Below are 20,332 nucleotides of genomic sequence, written 5' to 3'. Positions count from 1 at the left end.
CAATTTCTTTTATCCCAGTTCAGATGAATGCAGATACAGAGACAGGCTGGACTTGGGCCATCACCTGAGCTCTGCCACACCATGAGGAGCTTCACAGGGGCCACTGAGGCATTCCCAGCTCTGTTCAAGAGTGGGAGGTTCCCCACAGCCAAGAGTGTGCTGGTGTTTTCTGCTTTATACACAAGGATCATGACTCTCTGCACAGTGGAAAAGTGGCTGTGCAATGTTATACCACACCTGACTCCGACTGGCCGTAGCCAAAGAAACTCAACAGCTTCAGAAGAAGTTTCTCCTCAATCTGAACTGTGAACTTCCGGGCAGTGATCATCAGATGCTACAGAGATAAACAAGTCTCAGTTTACAGCATTAACAGCAGGTATATAATCCATGTAAGCTATTAAAAAGGACTCTATTTCAATGGAATATTTTCACTTTCATGGATTTGTAGCAAGATTCCCACCTTCAGAATGTGCTTGGTAGCTTTCTTCACTTCAAGTTATCTACAACTAGTGAGGATTATTTCAATTTCTGGAAGGCCTTGTATTTAATTACCTAATCCTAACACTTCAAAATCTTAGCTGCATTTCCAACACTAAAATCAGCTGCTTTTCAGAACAGAGTCAAAATACATGGGTGAAGATTCCAAGTGAGAAAGTAAATCTTGACAACCAACTCAGTTTTGCCATCACAGTACATTTATCCACAGTTGGTGGATAAATTTACAACCAATGTTCCCAAATGACTGCAGTGAACAGAACCAGTTTATGAAGCAAGATAACAGCTTATCACAGAGAATTTATAACCTTGTATTCAACTCCTGAAGAGCAAAACATAGAGATTCTGGTTCACTGTGCTACAGCTCTCAGGAGAGAATAACTGCCTTGAAAAGTAAGGTCACAGACATGGACAGCCAGCAGTCTGGACTGATTTGTCACATTTTTAAACATAATTATTACCCTGTTCATCACTGTACTATAGCTTTAAACACTGTGAACATGAGAAGGTGGACATTGTGTCCTTTAAGCTTCAAAATTGATTCAACAAAGTGTATTTCACAAATACCACTGAATTCAGATTACAAGTAAAAATTAAGAACAGGAAAGGTCATTAAAGCAAAGTAATACCTATGTTACACAAACAAAACATTGTGGTTTACCTTGTATATATCAGTCAGTGCATTTTTACTGGGAAATTTCATGGCATTGACTTGCACAGCAGGAGCAGGGTCCAGGGGCCCATTCTCAATCCTCTTGGGTGTCAGAAAGAGCATAAAAGGCTGTGTGGTGCCAAGAAGTTGGTTGTCCACCTAAACAATGGACAGAAAATGGCATTGAAACCCCAGTGATATTTAGGAATTAAAATCTCAGTCACTGCTCTAAACATTTTTCAAACCTATTATGACTCAAAAAAACTGAAGACCCGTGAATAAATGAATTTATTTCAAAATGGCAAATACCTGTATATCTTGCACACTGAGCTCTAGCACCTGACCAGTTGAGAGCTGAGTGTAGTGGACATTAATGTTGGTGAGGCTTGCAAACACAAGCTCTTCAGGGACTTTGTTGACCAAAGACAATCCTATTCCACCTTCCAGTTTCACAAGCACCTGAGAAAAGAAGGGGAAAAAGCCCATCACTAACAAACCAGCACTGAACAAACCTGTGATATCAAATACACATTTCTGCAAAGAAATGATTTTTTTAGGATCATCTCCAGATGATCCTGGAGCTCTTTAACAATTAGCAGCTCTTTAACAATTAGTCTTAGACTCAAGAGGGTTAAGACCTATTAACCCAAGAACGAGAAGCTGTAGCAGGAAAATCTAAAGTTCATAACACGAGGTCATCATTAGGAGAGGTTACTGACCATCACCCCTCTCCTGAAATCTAGAAAGGAAAATTAAAATAAAAAAGACAAGTACTAGTTGTCATATCTTACTTCCAATTCCTGCTCTGGATCTGGATTTTTGAACTTGCGCAGATCTTGATCCGAAACTGGAAGTTGTTCTCCTTCACTGAACGAACGATCGCTTCTACGTTGGTTACAATCAGTGATCTGAAAACAAAGAAATTACTACAGTGATCCCTTTCATATACATAAATGTAATGATAAATCAATTACTACAGTGATCCCTTTCATATACATAAATGTAATGATAAATCAATTACTACAGTGATCCCTTTCATATACATAAATGTAATGATAAATAAATTACTACAGTGATCCCTTTCATATATATAAATATTGTGATAAATAAATTAATACAATGATCCCTTTCATATACATAAATATAATGATAAATAAATTACTACAATGATCCCTTTCATATATATAAATATAATGATAAATAAATTAATACAATGATCCCTTTCATCTATATAAATATAATGATAAATAAATTACTACAATGATCCCTGTCATGTACATAAATATAATGATAAATAAATTACTACAATGATCCCTTTCATATATATAAATATAATGATAAATAAATTACTACAATGATCCCTTTCATATATATAAATAACTGAGGCTCCCCCCATATAATAAGAACTATATTGCCCTACCTTAGCAAATCATCTTTTTAAAAAACTAAGGACAAGGAAACTTCTGTACTAACTACTTCTGGTTTATGATAGTCCCATCCCCTTCATGTCATTATAAAGGCAGCTTTTCATGAGGATTTAAAGATGTAATACAGAAAAAGAGTATTTCCAGTATAAGCAAAGAATGTAACTGGATTCTAGTTCAGGAAGGACTGTCACCTGCAGAACTCTAGTTGGCCCATCTGGGATGACTCTCACAGCCAGTACTCCTGAGCCAGGCCGCATCTTTTGGTTTGTGAACTGCTGTTCAGGTGGAACTGGCCCCAAAAGTTCAAGTGAGTTATCAGGACCTAGAACAACTTCAGCTCCATCATGAAGACCCTGTATTCCTCCCTTTGCCTGGAGGAAAAAACAAAAGTAAGGAAAGAAAATTAAGTAATGAAGCAATAGGTAAAGACTTCAGATAACTATTTACATACATTAATTTAAAACAGTATTTTACTTTCCTTTCCTTATTCTTCGGAACTAAAAGAAGAGCAGTCCAACAGCATTTTACTTGATATTACTGAAGTTTCTACTAACTCACTTCTAATTATCTGGCAGATAAAAGGAACAGCCAAGATCAATAATTAAGTAATTGATAATCAGGCAGGTAATAGATTATTAAGTGGGAATTAAGTACTTCCACTGCACGTTTAAAACTGAAGCTATCACATCATCAAGGGACATTGCAAAGTCCTTCCTGAAAAGTCTTCCAAAGTGATAGGAAGCTTTTTAAAAGATGAACTCTGGACCTGTGCATGAGAATGGAAATCCTTACTGAGTCGATCCTTACTTCTTGCTGTCTAAACACAGCAATACAGAGCTTTTTTGGTTGCTTCAAGCAGTAACTTACTACCCTGCAGTAAATGATCAATGCAATATCATGGTACTAACTAAAATACTTTTCTAATTAATAGTACAAGATCTTTAATTATTTGAAATTGATAAGAACATTCAAATATAAACTTAAAACGTAAGGTGCTTGCACAAGTTTGTTTCGCTCTGTATTCTGAACTGGTCTCAAAGCTTTTAGTTCCCTTCAATACTAAGCCCAAACAACTCTGTCATCTACATAAACAACAAACAAAGCAGGTTAGACACACAGTCAGCACTGACCTGGACAACAAGGCCAGGGATGCCACAGGTCAGTCTCCCATCCTGGAAGCTCCATGTCTGGGTGGTGCTGCGCCGCCGGTCCGGCCTCCTCAGCATCAGGGGCTCGTACCTGCAGGGGAAGCCTCAGAGCTCACAGATTGCTCCTCAGAACTTTTACTCTGCACTGGTGTTAATGCTGAACATTTCTTTTGCCCCAGTTCATTTTCCTAATCTCTCTTCTGAGGTGCTCTGTCAAGAGCCACCTGCTGAAAAGGCATCAGCCATGCTTTTACAAGTATTTCCAAGTCACACAGGTGATTGTGAGATTTTCTAATAAAACCAGACAAAATCCAGCTCTTTCATATTCCTTCAGAACAATTCTTTCTGTATTCAGAGACTATCAGATTAAATATGTTTTCAAAGACATAGTTAGAAACCCCCATCAGTTTCTTGAGGAACTGTGTTCAATGTATGTATGTATTTCAATGGATGCACTGTGTTCAATGTGTGTATTTCAATGGATGAACTGTGTTCAATGTGTGTATTTCAATGGATGAACTGTGTTCAATGTGTGTATTTCAGTGGATGAACTGTGTTCAATGTGTGTATTTCAATGGATGAACTGTGTTCAATGGGTGTATTTCAGTGGATGAACTGTGTTCAATGTGTGTATTTCAGTGGATGAACTGTGTTCAATGTGTGTATTTCAATGGATGAACTGTGTTCAATGTGTGTATTTCAGTGGATGAACTGTGTTCAATGTGTGTATTTCAGTGGATGAACTGTGTTCAATGGATGCATTTCAATGGATGAACTGTGTTCAATGGATGCATTTCAATGGATGAACTGTGTTCAATGTGTGTATTTCAGTCGATGAACTGTGTTCAATGGATGTATTTCAGTGGATGAACTGTGTTCAATGGATGTATTTCAGTGGATGAACTGTGTTCAATGTGTGTATTTCAGTCGATGAACTGTGTTCAATGGATGTATTTCAGTGGATGAACTGTGTTCAATGTGTGTATTTCAGTGGATGAACTGTGTTCAATGTGTGTATTTCAGTGGATGAACTGTGTTCAATGTGTGTATTTCAATGGATGAACTGTGTTCAATGGATGTTTTTTCAATGGATGAATTGTGTTCAATGTGTGTATTTCAGTGGATGAACTGTGTTCAATGTGTGTATTTCAGTGGATGAACTGTGTTCAATGTATGTATTTCAATGGATGGACTGTGTTCAATGGATGTATTTCAGTGGATGAACTGTGTTCAATGGATGTATTTCAGTGGATGAACTGTGTTCAATGGGTGTATTTCAATGGATGAACTGTGTTCAATGGATGTATTTCAGTGGATGAACTGTGTTCAATGGATGTATTTCAATGCATGAACTGTGTTCAGTTGTATGTATGTATTTCAATGCATGAACTGTGTTCAATGTGTGTATTTCAATGGATGAACTGTGTTCAATGTATGTATGTATTTAAATGGATGAACTGTGTTCAATGGATGTATTTCAGTGGATGAACTGTGTTCAGTTGTATGTATGTATTTCAATACCTGTTATTTGTCACAGCTGCTAGGCCTGCAATATCTAAAATCATACTGGAGTCCTCAGAGCGAGGAGAAGGTTTGTGGGGGTTGTGAGGAACTGAAGAACCTTCATGGCAAAGCATTCCTGAGTCTGTCATCCTCCAGAGCTGGGATCGCTTTCCTGGCTCCTGTTACAGAAAAATTCAACATTTAAATACACTACAAAGCAAATATTTTTGTTCTATTTTGCTATCAGAGGCTTTGAATTATAATTCTTGGAATGAATTGTATATATTTAACTTCAGAGCCCTGAATTAGAATTAGGAACTAGTTTGGATAAAGGCTTCTGATTGAACCCTGACATTCAATGAATACACAACAGCAGCTAGATGAAGAGCTGCATTTAAAAGCTGTTTGTTAATCTCAGCAATATTTAAACACAGTTTCTATTTCTTAAGAGTTCCAGAAATAGATGACTTGGCTCCCAAAAAGGAAGCATTTCCTACCTTGTAACTTCATGACAATATCCAACACACAACTACCATATTCTATTGTCTAGGAGGCATTTACAACCTTCCTTGCCACTTCCTTCCAGTTGCCTTTTCTGTCACCTTTACCCTTATAAAAGTCTTATACAAAGTCTTATACACCACCACAATTCAAAATAATCTATCAGTTTGGAGTCTTCCTCTACCCTTTAAAAGTTAGAACTTTTTTTTTAATGTTGTCCTACTCTCAGCATTTGATTTTACTTCAGCACATAGTAACAGTATCATTAAATAAAGTCAACTGTGTCTTGGTACCTTCTTTTTCAGCAAAACTCGTTGAGTCTTTGGAGAAACATCAAGGACAAGCTCTGCATTTGCAGCATCCTTATTTGAAGTAACTGGTCTTACACTTGGCTCCTGTAACCTGGAACCAAGAAAACAGCATCATATTTGTTCAGCAGCTTCTTCTGTAGCACAAATTAGAGCTGTATCAAAATTCACCTGGAAGTTTACACTTCCAATACAGTCCATCAGACTAACATTTCTATTGGGGGTTTTTTCCCCTCTTGTTAGGAATCACCAGGGCAAGCTGGTAACCTGAGGATATTCTTAAAAGGGGCTTTGATTTCTCACTGGAACTAGGAACTTCACAACAAAACAGATGAATTAAAGGACAGTTTCTTACCTCATTTTGAGGAAAGTAACAAACCCCCTTATCAATCTCCCAGAGCTGTTTTCAGTAGCATATAAACCAGTGCAAGCTTAAACCTCACAGGCATGTTGTAAATAGGTGTGACTTGTGGTAAAAGTGTCCTTTATACACCAAAAACCATTAAGTCCCCAGAGGGGGACCCCAAACATCCCAACTCTTCCAAGACCACATAGTGGGGTCACAGCAGATGCCAGATGCTAAATCCTTCTCACTGTGTACAGAATAAACTGTAAAGCTGCACCTCTAAAGCAAAGGTACTATGTCCAAATGAGGTAAAACACACAAATTACTAACAGCCAGACAGCTTCTGAATTTGGCATTTTTTCTGCTAGCTACAAGGAAGACAAAAGTTTAACTCCATATGAAAAACTTTTGAATGGTAACCATAAAGAGAATAATAATTTGATATTATTAACTAAACCTTAATGTGAACATTAAAAGTATTTCCAGCAAAGATATCAAGAATTACCCTGAGAAAGTATATGTAGCAGCAATATAGATGAAGTTTTCATAGTAAAGCAGTTTGCTGTCTTGGAAGTCGTTCATGCAGCACATAACTTCTGAGGAGCCTGCTCCTTTCACTGTCAGGGTGATGAAGGGAGGCAGGATTGGCTCATCCCATGCATAATCCAGAGAGGTCATGGGCTTCACATCAGTGGAGAGCCTGGGTTCCACCACCCCATGCTGCTTAAACACAACTGGCACCTGCAACAGTCAGCAAAGAGGAGTTTGTTCATGCAGGAATTGTTCATCAGACAGACTTTTTGCTATCATTTGCTCATTCACCAGGAGTTGATGACTGAAACATGTTCACATCACTTCTTTCCCCCACCCCCCAATAATTTCAATATGCAAATTCTTCCATTCAGGTCTCAAGTAAAGAGAGCCTTAAAGGGATGATAAACATCATCTTTGCTTTTATCTGTGAAATGTCTGCAGGCCCATGGAGCATCTCAAACCCTGCTCATCTAAATTACAGGATTAGAACAGATTAAATTCCATCCCTCTCATTGCTAATACTTCTCTTCCTTGTAAGACTTTTAAAGCACCCATGAAAGCCACAATGTTACCACTGTTATTTGAAAAAGATGACGTGGCTGTTACTACCAATTTTTACTACAACTTCAGAAAATTGCAATTACTATAGACAAATAGACAGACTTTCATTTTATTTCATTACACAAGTTGGTCATCCCCCACTTCTAACAAACACAGAAGCATTACTTTTTTAGTCAAAATGGGGTTTGGTTGTTCTACCTTGGAGAAATTGTCGATGCGGAAAGGCGGCGGTAACTGGTCGGTGTCGCTGAACGCAACGCGATACGTGGCTCCTTGAAGGGTGATTTCTACTCTTAAAAAGTAACATTTGCCCAGGGTGTCCCTGAGGAAGATCACAGCACAAGACATGTCAACTTCTGATCTGCATTATCTGCACTGTTAAACAGCTGCTTCTATCAAAACACAGCAGCTGCAGAGGATTTCCAGGTCACAGCTACCTCATATTAATGTGGAACGAATTGTTCTTGTTGACCTCAAAGCCCCCAGACCAAATGCAGTTTGGGACTTCCATCAGCCTCACACACAACAGCTGATCATAATCATTCCGTGGCCAGTGGAACACAACACTGGAACCAGGGAGGGTGGAGATGTAGCCATCAGGATTGGATGCTCCCTAGGACCAGAAATTGGTAAATCATTGGTAAATAATCCCAGCACTGAAAAATCCAGAACAAATTCCAATCACTCTGTGATTAGTATACTATAAATATTTTCTTAGACAATCAAAAAAGATGTCATTGAAATTCAATATCTTCTTTAGTTTGCTATTACACATTTCTAGATGAATATTCTTAGAGTGTTAGCTGAAATTTCTCATTGATATGCCTAGGCACTCTGACCTTGAGATGTTAATCTGAACACAAGCATTTATCTCTGCCTTGTCACTGTTTTAGCTTGTGTCTTATCATCAAATCTTTTAGATGGGTGGATATCCATCACTTTGCTGCCATTGGCCTGTGTTGATTCATAGATGACATCTCAAAGCAACAGTTGCTTTGAATGTTCAATGCTTCATAAAATAAAGCAAGAAATTTCATAGTACTCCTGTGCTCTGGTAGTAACTACAACTATTCAATATTTCCTCTAAAATACAAACACAGCCATTCTTTTGTCAGGTGGATGCTGCTATTGGAATAATGAGAAAAAGCCAACAATACTTTCAAGAACAATGTCTGCTCTTCTTGGTGAGCAGCAGCTGTGACCAAGTGCAGTCCTGGGGTGACTTTATGATGCTCATATCCCCATTTGTCTGCTTAGCCCAGAAATAAGTTTTGCACCTTAAAGACTGGTTCTGAGAGCAAAGGGGGAGGAAGAAGAAGCACACAGTTTGTTTTCAGAAACTCTACTCACTCCTCCACATTCCTCCTCCTGGACTGTGCTGTCTGCAGATGGACAGACAGCAGGACAGAGCTCTCCTTTGCTTTTAGTTAGTTTTTAGCTAGCTGAGGCAGAGAAGTTCCCTGGACTGTGGTTTTTCTTTGGAGCTGTTTAAACCTGCTCTGGGCTGAACACCCACTGGCAGCTCTCACCTATAGCCCACCAGGCTATTTTTCTCCAGTGCCAGAGGGACTGATAAGAGACTGAGTGAGCTGAGCCACAGCCCATGGAGGGCCTTTCTGAGTTTGTCATCTCTTTTGGAGCAGCAAGAGGTTTTATTGTTTAGTATTGTTAATTTTTTGTGCTGGTGAATGCTTTGCCTATGAAATTATCTATATTTTTCCACTTTTCTCTGAGGAAATATTTTCCCCAAACTGGTTGAGGGAGGAGCCACCTGAATCTGCTTTCTAGAGGAACCCCTTTGGAGGTTCTCAGCCAAATTTGCCCCAAACCAGGACAGTACTGTACTAAAAAGTCACAAGCAGGAAGCCTCTTACCTGACCTCTGGCAAACTCCCGCTGAACAAAGGCCAGTTTGTAGCTTGATTTATTGTCCAAGAGGTACCGGGGAGCAAAGGTGACCATGCAGGTGTCGATGTAACGGCCTCTGCCTTTCTTAACATCAATACCTAGCCATAAAAACAAGGGGAAAATATAGCTGCTATTTATCCAAGAAAAAGACAGTCCCACTGTATATTTTAGAGAACATAAGTTCTATTTGGGTTTCTGAGATGAAGCTTTGTGCCATACAACTGCCTTGCACTGGAGCATTATTTTATTTTAAACAGTTAATGTAACCTTATGCCATCTGTTACCCTCTTATTTCTCAAGTACAACTTAGATACTGACAACAACTGAAGATGAAAAACCCCAAAAGAATTCCCAATCACAAGTTTATCAATGCAAGTAATTATTTCACTTCTATACATATGAAAAATTCCTTGACCATCACTGTGGAGTAACTTCCAGACTCTCATTGAATTCAAAACTAAAACCTGCTTGTACTTTCTGTACACCAGGAGCACAAGGAATCCAGAAGCTGCACTCCTGCACATCAGCCTATGCAGGCACCACCAAGCAAAACCCAGAGAAGCAGCCCATGGCTGAACAGTTACAGTACAAAGACACTCAAAATAATCAGAGTAATGGCATGGGATTTAGAATTAACATACAGAGGGAATAAAACCACAGAAGTTTGACAATGTAGTTATTAACACTTAATGATGAAATGTAAACTTAAAAATAACTGAAAGCTAATTTTTAACCTAATAAAGTTCAAAACAAAGATATAAAAATATTTAGAAGATTATCTTTTGTTCAATGGTTTTCTCTGGACCCTCAAAGCCTTTCAGAAGATACATGTCCCTGATGCAATTGTGCTGTTTCTTGTGTCACTGCCATTCTATCTCACCAAGAGCTCCACAGGGTTTTCCAGTGTTCCCATCACCACCTACCAATGTTATAGATGAGGCCTGGCCTGTTTCCATGCTGGATCACCTTGAGGGCTCTGACACCACTGCCACCATCCAGGGAGAAACCCTGGCACCAGCCAGGCATGCCATCAGGATGGATTCCTTTCCCAACCCGCATTGTACAGCTGAGGAGAAGAACAAAACACAAAGGTTTGGTCATTTAAATGAAGGATCAGGTAGCAACACAATGCTGGAGATCAAACACATGCACAGATGGAAAAAGAACATCTGTGTCTGGATGTAGAAGCATTTGAAGCCATGATAAATCTCTTACTGAGTGGCTCATTCTGCATTTCTGCCATAAACCCTTTCAACACATTGGTAAGGAGTCAATGGCCATGTCCTGTAAAAAGCCTGGCAACTTCCAGACTGATTAATCATGATAGCATTTCTGTGTCTTTTATCTTTGAAATAAAAAAAAATAAAAATTAAAATTTGGAATAAATTGAGACACAACAGTATTGCCAACCAGGGAGCTGTCAGTAGGAAATGTCTAAGGCTCCAGTATGCTCAACACAGTATTAAAAACCAATCATTTCACAGGTCATCGTAATACTTCCATCTTTTTAAATTTCCTCCTGATTGCCCTTCTTACTTACAAGTTTGGCTGTTCTTTATCAGCATAACAGAACAGCAGTGGGCTGAGGCTTCTAGCCAGCTCATGCTCCTCAAACTGACCAGCTGCATCTGTTTTTGCATTATCTTGTCTGAAGATAAGTGGCAATCCTTGAAGTGAACACAGAAGAAAAGAGTGTTAAACTACACATCACCTTTGTACAAATTAAAATGAGAACTGTAAAAATTTCAACTTAAGATATTTTTGTTGTAGTATTTTAGCCATCACTGTGCATGAATTCTCCCTCAAGTTCTTCTAAATCTTCCTAAAACAGCTGTTCACAGCTGCAGGTCATGAGAGTGGTCCATGCAGACCTGAAAGTGCCAGTGAAGTTCACACAGACTCACAGCAATTCAGATCTTGGCCTTCTCAAGGCATTTCAGTCTTTGAAAATCACAAATGTGAACAGTGATCTAATCTCTACTGACATACTGAGAAGCACAACAGCTCATGTTTGAAAACTTAGACATTGAGTTGCTGTATTACAGATTATCGGCTGTAACGTGCATCAAACAGTAGCTGCTGGCACTAATAAAAATATAAATTCTTACAACCTTTATTCCTCTTAAGTAGCATTTAAAAGCTTTATCTGGCTACAAGGCAAATCAAAATACTGCAGGAAATCCTTATTTCCCACTTGATTACAAGAGAACTTGCCTGTTTTGTTGATTAACTGATATGGAGCTGAAATTAGTATTTGAAGCCATGATAAATCTCTTACTGATAAATAATGTAATAATAATATAATGAAAAAGAATGATAGTCATTTAAATAATATATATAAAAATAAATTAATAAATAGATTAATATATAAATAAATTATGATAATTATAGTATAATGATACATACATTATAAATCTCTATTTATATTTCTATTGAAAACATAAATTCGAACGAGCTTTATTCCTCTTAAGTAGCATTTAAAAACATTATTTGGCTAGAAAGCAAATCAAAATCCTGCAGGAAATCCTTATTTCCCATGTGATGATCAGAAGAGAACGTGCCTGTTTTGTTGATTAACTGATATGGAGCTGAAATTAGTATTCGAAGCCATGATAAATCTCTTATTGATAAATAACGTAATGATAATTTAATGAAAAAGAATGATAGTGATTTAAATAATATATATAAATAATAAATCAACATATAAATTAATAGATAGATAATATATAATATATAAATAATGATAATGATAGTATAATGATACATACATTATAAATCTCTTTTTATATTTATATTGAAAACATAAATTCTTACGAGCTTTATTCCTCTTAAGTAGCACTTAAAAACTTTATTTGGCTAGAAAACAAATCAAAATACTGCAGGAAATCCTTATTTCCCACTTGATTACAAGAGAACTTGCCTGTTTTGTTGATTAACCGATATGGAGCTGAAATTAGTATTTGAAGCCATGATAAATCTCTTACTGATAAATAATGTAATGATAATATAATGAAAAAGAACGATAGTGATTTAAATAATATATATAAAAATAAATTAATATATAGATTAATATATAAATAAATTATGCTAATTATAGTATAATGATACATACATTATAAATCTCTATTTATATTTATATTGAAAACATAAATTCGAACGAGCTTTATTCCTCTTAAGTAGCACTTAAAAATTTTATTTGGCTAGAAAGCAAATCAAATCCTGCAGAAAATCCTTATTTCCCACTTGATTACAAGAGAACATGCCTGTTTTGTTGATCAGCCAGTAAGGAGCTGAAATGAGGATTTTCAGGGAGCCCTCAGCTCGGCACACGATGCGGATGGTGAGGTTGAGCAGGCGCTTGTTGGCGTCGTACAGCCTCATCCTCACCATGTAGTTCTGGGTCCCTGGAGGGATCAGCAGCTCTTTGCAGATTGGGAAGTTCTCCAGCAATACCCCTATGAAACAAAATAAAGCAGAGCAAAATAAAACATCACTTACACAAAGAGGAGTTTGGATAAGCATTTAAGCTGGCGTTTCACTTAACTTGATCTCCCTAAATATTACAAAGAGCTCACTGTGATCAACTTTTATATCTGCCCAACTTTTGTATCTCTGATCTCATGAAGAAATTCCTCAATTGAAGTCACAAACAGCAGAACAAGTTCTGTAAGGGACCCTGCTTAGGGCTAATCATTGCTTTAGGCATTACCAGTCCAGCCTGTGTTGAGTAACTCCACATACACTCTCAACAATTAATTCTGTTAAAAAGAAAAGAGAAAACCACCCACAATATTAGGAGCTTATTTGATTTATCCCCCTCTTTACCACTGTTCTCTCCAGTTTCCACTCTCAGCAAAACAAGAACTAAACAAGGAACATTCTAAGTGACAGCTTAGAGGAGCACAAACCAGGAGTGACAAACCAGGAGTGACAAACCAGGAGTGACAATGGCAACACTGGGTTGGATTTGTTCCAATGCCTTCACTTCATTAAAAATAAGAAGCTCTGCAACCCAATGAAATAATCATTTAAAGGCTTGCTATTTTTCCATTCTGTGCCATATTTCCTTGCAGAACAAGTCTCCTGGTGGTACAGGGAGGAGCAGCAGTGGTCCCTGAGCAGGAGCCTTACCCAGCTCCATGTTCTGGGCTGTGCAATGCAACCCAATGAAATCAACATTTAAATGCTTTCTGTTTTTCTATTCTGTGCCATATTTCCTTGCAGAACAAGTCTCCTGGTGGTCCAGGGAGGAGCAGCAGTGGTCCCTGAGCAGGAGCCTTACCCTGCTCCATGTTCTGGGCTGTGTAATGCAACCCAATGAAATAATCATTTAAAGGCTTGCTATTTTTCCATTCTGTGCCATATTTCCTTGCAGAACAAGTCTCCTGGTGGTCCAGGGAGGAGCAGCAGTGGTCCCTGAGCAGGAGCCTTACCCTGCTCCATGTTCTGGGCTGTGTAATACAACCCAATGAAATCATCATTTAAAGGCTTGCTATTTTTCCATTCTGTGCCACATTTCCTTGCAGAACAAGTCTCCTGGTGGTCCAGGGAGGAGCAGCAGTGGTCCCTGAGCAGGAGCCTTACCCAGCTCGATGTTCTGGGCTGTGTCAGCTGTGTGCAAGGCAGCCTCTTTGCCAGGCTTCAGGGTCCCACTGATGGGCAAACCCTTCACGTAGAACTCCAGCTCACAAGGCAGCAGGTTGCAGATCACCACCGTGGGCAGGAGGTAAATGGTGTGCCCAGGCTGCCTGAAAATCTGCTTGGCACTGTCAGAGAATATGCTGGAAGGCATGTAGTCTGGGTAATTTTCTTTCTTTATGGCCACACAAAACCTGGGAATGCAGACACAGGGAGAAGGCAATGAATTTGACAGAACAATTAAATCCTGTCTTTCTGTATTGCACTAAGTCCTCAAAGATGCTCTAACTTCAGGCTGAATAAGAGAAACAGCATTTAGAGCTGTTCTCCACATAATCACTTTGTAGATTATTATAAGGTATTTTGTATTTATGTCAGACATTAAGACAACATGAGTTTTCTGATTTTAATCAAAGATCAAAGTTAGTTCCCCAAAAACTGGCCTGTTCAGAGACCTAACAGAAAATGGCTATTGGAGATTACCACCTTTAAAACCAACTTTCATAAACTTGCAAAAGCATGTCCTTAACTGCTACTAAAAAGAGATTTTTAACCATTAAACTAAAATATAATCATGTTTTTAAACATAAATGCTGAATGTCTCCTTCTTCCCAGTAGATATATCCTTGCTCTAACCACTTGACATTTCAGTTTTTCATTAGTTAAGGTGAAAAATTGAGTTGGTTCATTTTAAATAATTTGTTTATTTTGCTCCCTGTGATACATTAAAAAACAAAAATGAACTATGAAACTGACACACAGCAATAACTCCATAGTGGGCAAAGGTCATTTCCTGACACAGTTTTCATAATCTCTACCCTAGTATTTCCTAAATTCAGAGCAGCCCTAAATCAATGGTATCAGAAAACTACACAATTCCATTAAGTCCTCACTATGCAGAGACATTATTGGCCTCAGAACTGAGCAGAGGATATTGAGGACAAAGAATGAGTATTTGTGAACACTTTTGGAAAACCACTCATTATCCTAAGTGAGACTGAGCAGCCAGTTTAATGCAATTCTATTTTCTGAATTTTCTTTTTTTTAAACAATAAATATTAATAGTGTACTTTGTATTGTCAGAGGTTTAACAGGCACTGCCAGAGGAGCTTCAAGGAGCCCTGCAGAAACAGAGCAGCTACACTTCACTGCTTCCTCACTACTCAACAGACCCAATAAAACACCCCACTAAACTGCAGCAGCTTTCATCTCTAAGCATTTTATTTCCTGTTATTTACCTTCACAGGATTTATCAGAGCTTACAGAAGAAGAGCTAAGCTTTAATCACCTGAAAAATCGGCTGTTCTCAGACTCCATGGAATGACACTCCCTCTTGCTGCTGCACACCTCTGCTGCCTTCTGCACATTGGTCCAGTGAATAGGAGCCTTGGAGAAGAAGAATCCCATTCCTTTGGGCCTGGCCTGCAAACGCCAGGATGTGAGATGTAAAGGAATAGCAAAGGAATCTCCTGGCATCACTGCTGGGAGGACCACAGGCTCTGCAACCAGAGAGGAAAACACACATTAAAAGAGGCTCCTCTACTGAAAACTATAAAATTTTGAAGCACTAAGTCTCAAATTTTTAAGGCAATACGTTTAATTTTAATGTAAATCACTTCCTGCTTTGTGCATGTTTTAAAAACCAACCTGTTATTTTCAGCTCTATTGACAATCTGGCAGCAGACTAATTTCAGTGTGTAAATCTGAAACAGCCTAAAAACTTGCTGGTACTCAAATTCTTCAGTGAAAATGCTTGTTTAAAAAACCTCATTAATAATATAACTTTTGGTACATTATCACTGTATCATTAAATTTCTACACTAAACCTTTGTACAGTAACACCAAAACCCTCTAGATTGCTGCTAAAGAGACAACTTTGCTACACACAGAAATAAGATTAAGTCTCTACAGAGTCTCAGCTTTCCCTGAACAACAACTGAAAATCCTGCTGGACTCTCTAGTCTCTTGTTGATTGTCTTCCTCTTAACATGACCCATATCCTGTCCAGGGAGGTCTGTTCTGGTGTGAAGCATTACAGACAGGGGTGAATCTTCTTGGGGAGAAAGCTGGACTCCCCACAGCACATAAGGAATGCTACAGCAATATGAGCCACAGTGTGGTTATTAATTATTGCAGTGTTGTGAGGGTCCCAGGATGAGGTGAGAGATGAGATTTGACTACAAGTTCTTAGAAGGCTGATTATTATATTATATCATATTATATTATATCACACCATATAATATTATACCATATATATTATAGTATATCAATATTATATCATTATATCAATATTATATTAATATTATATTTCATTGTATTATATCAATATTATATTGTAGTGTTGTATTGTATTGTAGTGTTGTATTGTAGTGTATTGTTGTATTGTATTGTAATATTGTATTGTATTGTAGTATTGTATTGTAGTATTGTATTGTATTGTAGTATTGTATTGTATTGTAGTATTGTATTGTAGTATTGTACTGTAATATTGTATTGTACTGTAATATTGTATTGTACTGTTATATTGTATTGTACTGTATTATGTTATATGAAAGTGATATACTAAAACTACACTAAAGAAAGAGAAAGGAGACAACAGAAGGCTAGCAAAGAATGAAAAATAAAAACTCATGACAGACTCAGAGTCTGACACAGGTGGCTGTGATTGGCCATTAATTAAAAACAATTCACATGCTGGGTAAACAATTCTCCAAATCACATTCCAAAGTAGTAAAACATGGAGTGTAGAGAGCTTTTTAGATAATTAGTTAGCTGAGAAAAGACATTTCGATGTGATACTGATACATAAAGATAGGAGAAACAAGCTGAGAACTGAGCAACCAGTGTCTAATCACTGACAAAGGTCACAGTGACTTTCTCTGAAACGGGAAGACGGGAGAGAAAATCGCTTGCCAGAAAATGTAGATATCTTAAGTAGAGAAGTTAGAAAAATGCAAACATAGAAGCAAAACAATTGTTAGAAGATAGAAGTAAGTGTAGTTGATCTAAGTGTGCTTTAACCAATAATGAGCTCAGCTTTTGCAATATGTATAAGCTTCATTAACACCACTATAAATATATGGGAGTTTTCAATAAACTTCGAGATTTGCTATTCACGCATATGGTGTGTCGCATTTCTCCCGCCGTTCACGACAATGGAGAAGCTGAAGCTCCCCAGCTTCCCAGGAGAAGAACTCCTGGCAAAGGGATTTTTCAGAAAGCATGCCAGGAGTGTCCAGCACGTACTGTCAGGGGCAGAGGGACTGTCCAGTCTCAGCTCCATTGGAATTTCCAGCTTGTTCCTCAGCATCAAGGCGGAGCGCACCGTTATCACCTTCCGGGCGCTGCCCTCCATGCTCACTTCAAACACCACACGAACTGGAGGCAATGAAGAAAACTGGAAGATATTTAAAAGCATTAAAAAGCTCAGGTAATGAATATAGCTAGAAGAGGGACACCTCCATTATGAAGCACTAACTGCTGGAGAAAAGCTTGACAACTGAGTCTAACCATGTGTGGCTATGAGGTGTATCAATAATGGTGGTTTATAATCCTGGACCTCCTCCTCACAGCACAGGAAAATTATGAAAAAGCAATTCCACCTACCACTAACTCCATTATCTTTCTCAAAATAATTCAAGTATTGTAATAAGAGCAATATAGATCATAAGACAAGAACTTTATACATCTTCTCACTATTACATTATTTAATAAATCCATGGAGTTTGAAGTCTAAGCCTCAAATAATTACCAGTCACTCATCATTCCTATCTGTCAAAACTGAAAAAGAAGTTGGAGCTTTCTTAACATATTCATACTTTGTTCACTCATATCTGCCCTTCTGCTGTGGTGTTTTACCTTCTACATTACACAAAGTCATTGCCACTTTGATCCTGAAAACAACATTTACTATGTGTTGATGTGCTAGAATTCATATACTGGAATTAAAGACCCATTCTTCAAACATTTATACTGGTGAGGAGTGGTAAATCATTTATACTGGTTATGATTGGTAAATCATAAATATTTGTTCTCATTTTGTTTGCTTAAGTTTTCTTTCCTTTCTATTGAAAATGTTCTAGAAGGATGGGAAAGTCAGTTCACTTGTAGAGGTTCCCTACTCTTACTTAAGTAGCTCTCAAAAAAATGAAAATATATACTCACGTAGACTTGTGGATGTATTATATTTGTTCTACTTATTGGGCTTCCAAGCTGAGAGGAAAGTAAACAAGAAGGTTAAAGTAATTCAACTTTTAATATACTGCACTCAGCTTTAACACAGAACTTTACTACAGAAGAATAAACTTTCATCACTTTGTGTTTTTGATCTTCAGCACAATTTGGAATCATGTCAGAACTAGATTAGCAAAGCCTGTTTGTAATACTGCTTTGCAAAAAAAAAATGAAGCTTAAGGAGGGTTTGTTGTAAAGAAGTCTACAGGAGATGTTGCTGAACAGGAGTTCTCATTAACTTATTATAATCTCATAATTTGCATCCTTTTCCTTCAATATTCAAATTACAGAGAGATGATCCTTTTTATGCTTCAATATAAAAACATCAGAAAATTCAAGTAAGAGACCACTGGCTCTTGTCAGAAGTATTAAATCAAATTTAATTCTGATTTATATCAAGAAGATCTCAACCTCCAATTTGCCCAGTGCTCAACAACTTCCAGTAGCTAGTCTCAAAATATAGTCTTGAAATCCACAAAACCATTTTTATCACTGAGCCTCCTCCAAATGCCAGCCTGCTCATTATTACAACAGCATTTTCCCTTCATGACAAGTATATTTTGTCTACAGAGCCACATACTTCGAAACCAATCTCTAGGCTTACAGGAAATTGCCAGTGTTGTTTATTCTAAGCAAATTAAATACATAAAAAGCATTCCTGCAATAAAAGAAATGAAAGTAGCTGCTGAAATGCTGGGCTGATTTACAGCTCAGTCTCCAGGAGTGCATGGCCTGTCACTGATGCATTCACCCTGGCCTTGGAAGCTCTGCCTGCCAAGCTCAGATTCACTGCTGGCTGCTCTGGCAGGCTTTGGGTACACAGTCAGGAGACCCCAGCTTCTCCAAGCTCTCCCAGTCCAGGCTAACTGGAAAGAGGACAATCTCATCCAGCAGATGCTTTTAGATCAAAATCTTACAGACATTATTACTCCTAATTTAGATATTCTTTTAAAACACTCAAAATCAGAACTTACAGTAGAAGAGGAGGAATTCTTATCTGGTGCAGCGTATCGGAAAAATGTTCCAACTTTGTCCACAGACACTGGGCTCACTTCTTCCCAGCCATTTACTCTCACTTGCAGCTGATGAATCCTGAGGTCATGTGTGTGCCTGCCAGGTTAGATCAAGTTAAATTACTATTAAGCATTATTGTACAGACTAAATACCAAACAGTTAAAACCACAAACATCCTCTGGATTGTATTTAAAAATCCCAAGAGTTTTCCCATTTCATAGATAGATGGACCTGATTTTATGTTTAATTACTCCACCTTTTCTAAGGAACATACAGACACATTAAAAAATAAAAGCATGTTATATATTTGTTAACAAGCTCTAGTTCTTACCTCTGCTAACAACCAATGCTGCCCCAGTAGTCCTTTAAAATAAAGGACATTGATTTGTAACTGAGGCCCCCAAGTCCTTCTAAAAGCTTATAATGATCCAACTCACACATAGGAATAGCTGCCACAATAACAATATTTGATGCTTTACCAGAGAAGTTATAATTTCACTCCACACAAGAGTATTAAAAATAGAAACAAAACATTAAGAGTAAAATTTTACAGAAATCCACTTTTAATGTGACACCTGCCAGCACCCTCACAACTGTAACCTGTGTGTTCCATATAGGAGAGTGTCAGAACATCTCATGGCCTGGTCCCTTCACCTGTGTCTGAGTTTCCCTCTGGTTTCAAACTCAAACGGAACCTCTTCCCCAGTGATAACCTCTTGCCATTCACTGACATTATGGGCATCACCCAGCAACGTCCCGTTTTCCTCAGGAACAACACCTGGACTCCCACTGTGGGACAGCGCAGCCCTGGGAAGAGAATCACAGCATTTCACAAAATGACCTCTGGTGGCATTCACATTCTCTGAAATAATCCCTTTGCCCAGGATTTTTCTCCTGGGAAGCTGAGAAGCCTCAGAGAAAAGGAAAACAATTCTGATCTCATTTGCTTCTCCTGTGTTGTGCTCATGTGGAATGTGTTTGGAGATTGTTCACCCACAGGTGATTGTTCCATTGCATTCTGCTGGGAGTTGTTTGCACTCTTTGGCCAATCAGTGCCAAGCTGTG

The 20,332-nt window shown here is 38.0% G+C and overlaps 1 protein-coding gene across 4 annotated transcripts in view; it reads right to left on the bottom strand.

Annotated features, from left to right (window-relative positions):
- VPS13D (vacuolar protein sorting 13 homolog D) overlaps positions 1 to 20,332 on the bottom strand; it is a 105,150-nt gene that overhangs the window by 41,296 nt on the left and 43,522 nt on the right. For all 4 annotated transcript variants that reach the window (XM_071449218.1, XM_071449220.1, XM_071449219.1 and 1 more), the window contains 21 exons: positions 19,922 to 20,074; positions 19,228 to 19,363; positions 18,185 to 18,232; positions 17,267 to 17,417; positions 15,309 to 15,519; positions 13,967 to 14,214; positions 12,646 to 12,837; positions 10,923 to 11,049; positions 10,306 to 10,448; positions 9,350 to 9,480; positions 7,913 to 8,088; positions 7,674 to 7,797; positions 6,886 to 7,121; positions 6,020 to 6,128; positions 5,244 to 5,404; positions 3,705 to 3,813; positions 2,766 to 2,945; positions 1,939 to 2,055; positions 1,457 to 1,606; positions 1,157 to 1,306; positions 238 to 334 (listed from right to left, as the gene is read on the bottom strand). In XM_071449218.1, coding sequence (XP_071305319.1) covers positions 238 to 334; positions 1,157 to 1,306; positions 1,457 to 1,606; positions 1,939 to 2,055; positions 2,766 to 2,945; positions 3,705 to 3,813; positions 5,244 to 5,404; positions 6,020 to 6,128; positions 6,886 to 7,121; positions 7,674 to 7,797; positions 7,913 to 8,088; positions 9,350 to 9,480; positions 10,306 to 10,448; positions 10,923 to 11,049; positions 12,646 to 12,837; positions 13,967 to 14,214; positions 15,309 to 15,519; positions 17,267 to 17,417; positions 18,185 to 18,232; positions 19,228 to 19,363; positions 19,922 to 20,074 — 3,149 coding nt within the window. The remainder of the gene's footprint in view (positions 1 to 237; positions 335 to 1,156; positions 1,307 to 1,456; positions 1,607 to 1,938; positions 2,056 to 2,765; positions 2,946 to 3,704; positions 3,814 to 5,243; positions 5,405 to 6,019; positions 6,129 to 6,885; positions 7,122 to 7,673; positions 7,798 to 7,912; positions 8,089 to 9,349; positions 9,481 to 10,305; positions 10,449 to 10,922; positions 11,050 to 12,645; positions 12,838 to 13,966; positions 14,215 to 15,308; positions 15,520 to 17,266; positions 17,418 to 18,184; positions 18,233 to 19,227; positions 19,364 to 19,921; positions 20,075 to 20,332) is intronic.

Source organism: Agelaius tricolor, unplaced genomic scaffold (assembly GCF_023055355.1).
Source record: "Agelaius tricolor isolate 1412-34295 unplaced genomic scaffold, bAgeTri1.0.p SCAF_28, whole genome shotgun sequence".
NCBI lineage: Eukaryota > Metazoa > Chordata > Aves > Passeriformes > Icteridae > Agelaius > Agelaius tricolor.
Note: the sequence above shows the minus strand (reverse complement) of the source record. Positions and strands in the feature narration are given on the sequence as shown.